This window comes from Propithecus coquereli, unplaced genomic scaffold (genome assembly GCF_000956105.1).
Source record: "Propithecus coquereli isolate 6110/MARCELLA unplaced genomic scaffold, Pcoq_1.0 Scaffold262, whole genome shotgun sequence".
In the NCBI taxonomy this organism is placed as follows: domain Eukaryota; kingdom Metazoa; phylum Chordata; class Mammalia; order Primates; family Indriidae; genus Propithecus; species Propithecus coquereli.
The window spans coordinates 2765419-2767981 of record NW_012148197.1 but is presented as its reverse complement, the minus strand read 5'-3'; the positions used below and the strand labels follow the sequence as shown (position 1 = coordinate 2767981).

The 2563-nt window shown below is 30.6% G+C and overlaps 1 protein-coding gene across 1 annotated transcript in view; it reads left to right on the top strand.

The window, feature by feature from the left end:
* UGGT2 (UDP-glucose glycoprotein glucosyltransferase 2) overlaps window positions 1-2563 on the top strand; it is a 194381-nt gene that overhangs the window by 92196 nt on the left and 99622 nt on the right. Inside the window, exons 14-15 of the mRNA XM_012647354.1 lie at window positions 107-192; window positions 752-887. Of these exons, the coding sequence (XP_012502808.1) occupies window positions 107-192; window positions 752-887 (222 nt within the window). The remainder of the gene's footprint in view (window positions 1-106; window positions 193-751; window positions 888-2563) is intronic.

The following is a 2563-nucleotide window of genomic DNA, read 5'->3' as shown; positions in this document are numbered from 1 at the left end:
AAAATTTCAGGTAGTATAAATTAAGCCAACCCTAATTAGACTAAACCCAAATTTCATGAAAATTCTAAAGTGTTAAAATAGTGATTATATACTATATTTCTTTTAGGTTCTGTTTATTGATCCTGCTCAAGAATATACCTTGGATTTTTTAAAACTGGCTGAACTTTTTTATTTTCATAAAATTCCTCTTAGGTAATTATCAATTTATAACATTAGATTGTCAACTGAAGGAAATCTAATGATGTTCATATTGTGTTACACAGAGTATTAATGTGGAACTCAAAGTAATGGTTAGCCATAGTGCCTGACACAACAGAGCTGTGTGTTATAAAGTGTTATATACCTTTATGATAGACTGTGTTAATCAAAGCTAAGTGATAATCGTATTTACCCTTTTACCTTCCTGAGAGAATAATCTAATCACTCTGGACACTTGTACAAGGGTCCATCTCTGTCTCCCTATCTTAAGAGTACACAGACCCTTTTTGTCCAGAAGCACATGGTCATTTGATAATGTCACCACCAGAGAGAGAGTTTGACGTCTTGCAGGAATCCATTAGCTATGTGGATTTTGGTGAATATGCATTACAATCAAACTTTTCAAGTAATAATATTAAAATATTCCCCTTTTTCCCTATCTACTAATACATTTCCACCATCTAGATGTTGTAGTCTAATAATATTTAAAAATAGAGGTTTATTGTGATTCAGGAGGTAGTTGTGACATTCCTTATTTATCTTCTTTTCCCAGAATTGGTTTTGTGTTCATTCTTAATACAGATGATGAAGTTGATGGAGCAGATGATGCTGGAGTTGCTCTTTGGAGAGCTTTCAACTATATTGCAGAAGAATATGATGAATCAGAAGCATTTATTTCTATAGTATATGTGAGTTTATGCACTGAATATAATTTCTTTAGATGTACACTTGTTATAATTATTTATTATAACATTTCAAAGTTTATGAAAACTATCATGGGAATTAATATAGATAATGAATTTGATTTTTACAACTCCCTACTGAAGTACATAATATTGTCCCAACTTTATAAATTAGGCAACTGAAGCTTGGCCAAAATATATGAATATACTTAGTTTAGCCAGCCAATAAAGGAATTTAAATTGTATATATAAGTTTGGATGAGAACATATTAAAAGAAAATGATTATTCAAGGAAGAATTATTGAACTAGGTCTTGGATAAAGTCATGAATAAAGTGATGGTTGCCAGGTTAAATATTCTAAATGGTAAAGTATATAGACACTTTCTAGGGAATTTCAAAGAAGGAGGATATCACTTAGTGATAGCAAATTGTGTAAAAGAGGTAAGCTTCATATTGAGTCTGACAAAGACACTGTTTGAGAGAAGTCAGAAATTGGTAAGAACCTGACTAAGGAAAAACAGACAGAAAAACGAGATTATTTCGTAATTGAGGTTTTAAAATTCTGTTGTGGCTTGTTGTGGAAATATAAATATATTAAAGAACTATTTTGTTATTATGAAGAAAAGTCAAGGTGTAGCTCAAAAAATAACTTCATTTGATTTTTATATTCATTGGGCTTTAGCTTGTCAATGAATATTATAACAAGGAATGACTCTTCTTCAAACTGAGAAAGAAATTTTGAAAGCATTATAAATTTCTTACCCTACTACTCTGGCTCCCAGGAAAATCACGAAGTACTTCATTAATTCACTGAACTCTAGGATATAGAAACTACACTTCAGTAAGTTAGGGGTAAAATATTGCAACGGAATATGTGTCAATATTATATTTCACTATTAGTTTTACTAACTTAGTGGTTTATAAGGGACTTAGTCAAATTGACTTACATCTTTTATTAAGATCCAGCTACTTTATTGTAAAAAGATCAGTATGATATTCTAAACTAAGAAACCTGATCAGAAATTATCTTTACATAGGTTATCTTAATTATCAATATTGAATCTCTTCTGTAAGCGTTTTGTATCAGACATTAATTTGCATGTGATGGCAAATAATCTATGGCATTCAGCACAGTGCTGTATAATCTCTTGGAAAACCAAATTGCATTTGAAACCATAGGGTTCAATCAAAGCAGCATAGAAATATTAAATATGTGACACAGCATATAAGTTGTAATAAACAATTAGAAGCAGGAGGAGAGGGAAAGGGAGAAATAAATGAGGAAGAAACATTTAGAGAAAGCGTATTATGTCCTCACTTCAGCAGCACATATACTAGAGAAAGCATATTAGAATCCTCTGGGATCTGTAATGTGAGATAGTTGGTAGTTATTCAAACTGTGCTTATGATCTCCAAATTATTTTATCCCATAATCTGGTAGAAAATCATATTATTGAGCCAACATTCTGTTGGGAGTGTACTGTGTCCTTTAGATGACTGGGCTTCATTAATTTGGAATAATTTGAACAAAATACAGTTTTTTAGTAAAATACGTGAATTATAAAATGCCTTTAAAACTATTTCATTGCTTTTAGTGAGCAAATTATCTGATTTAAATAATTTGAAAGTATATTATCAGGAGAGAGGTAGACTATAAAACCAAAATAATAATAAAAATATA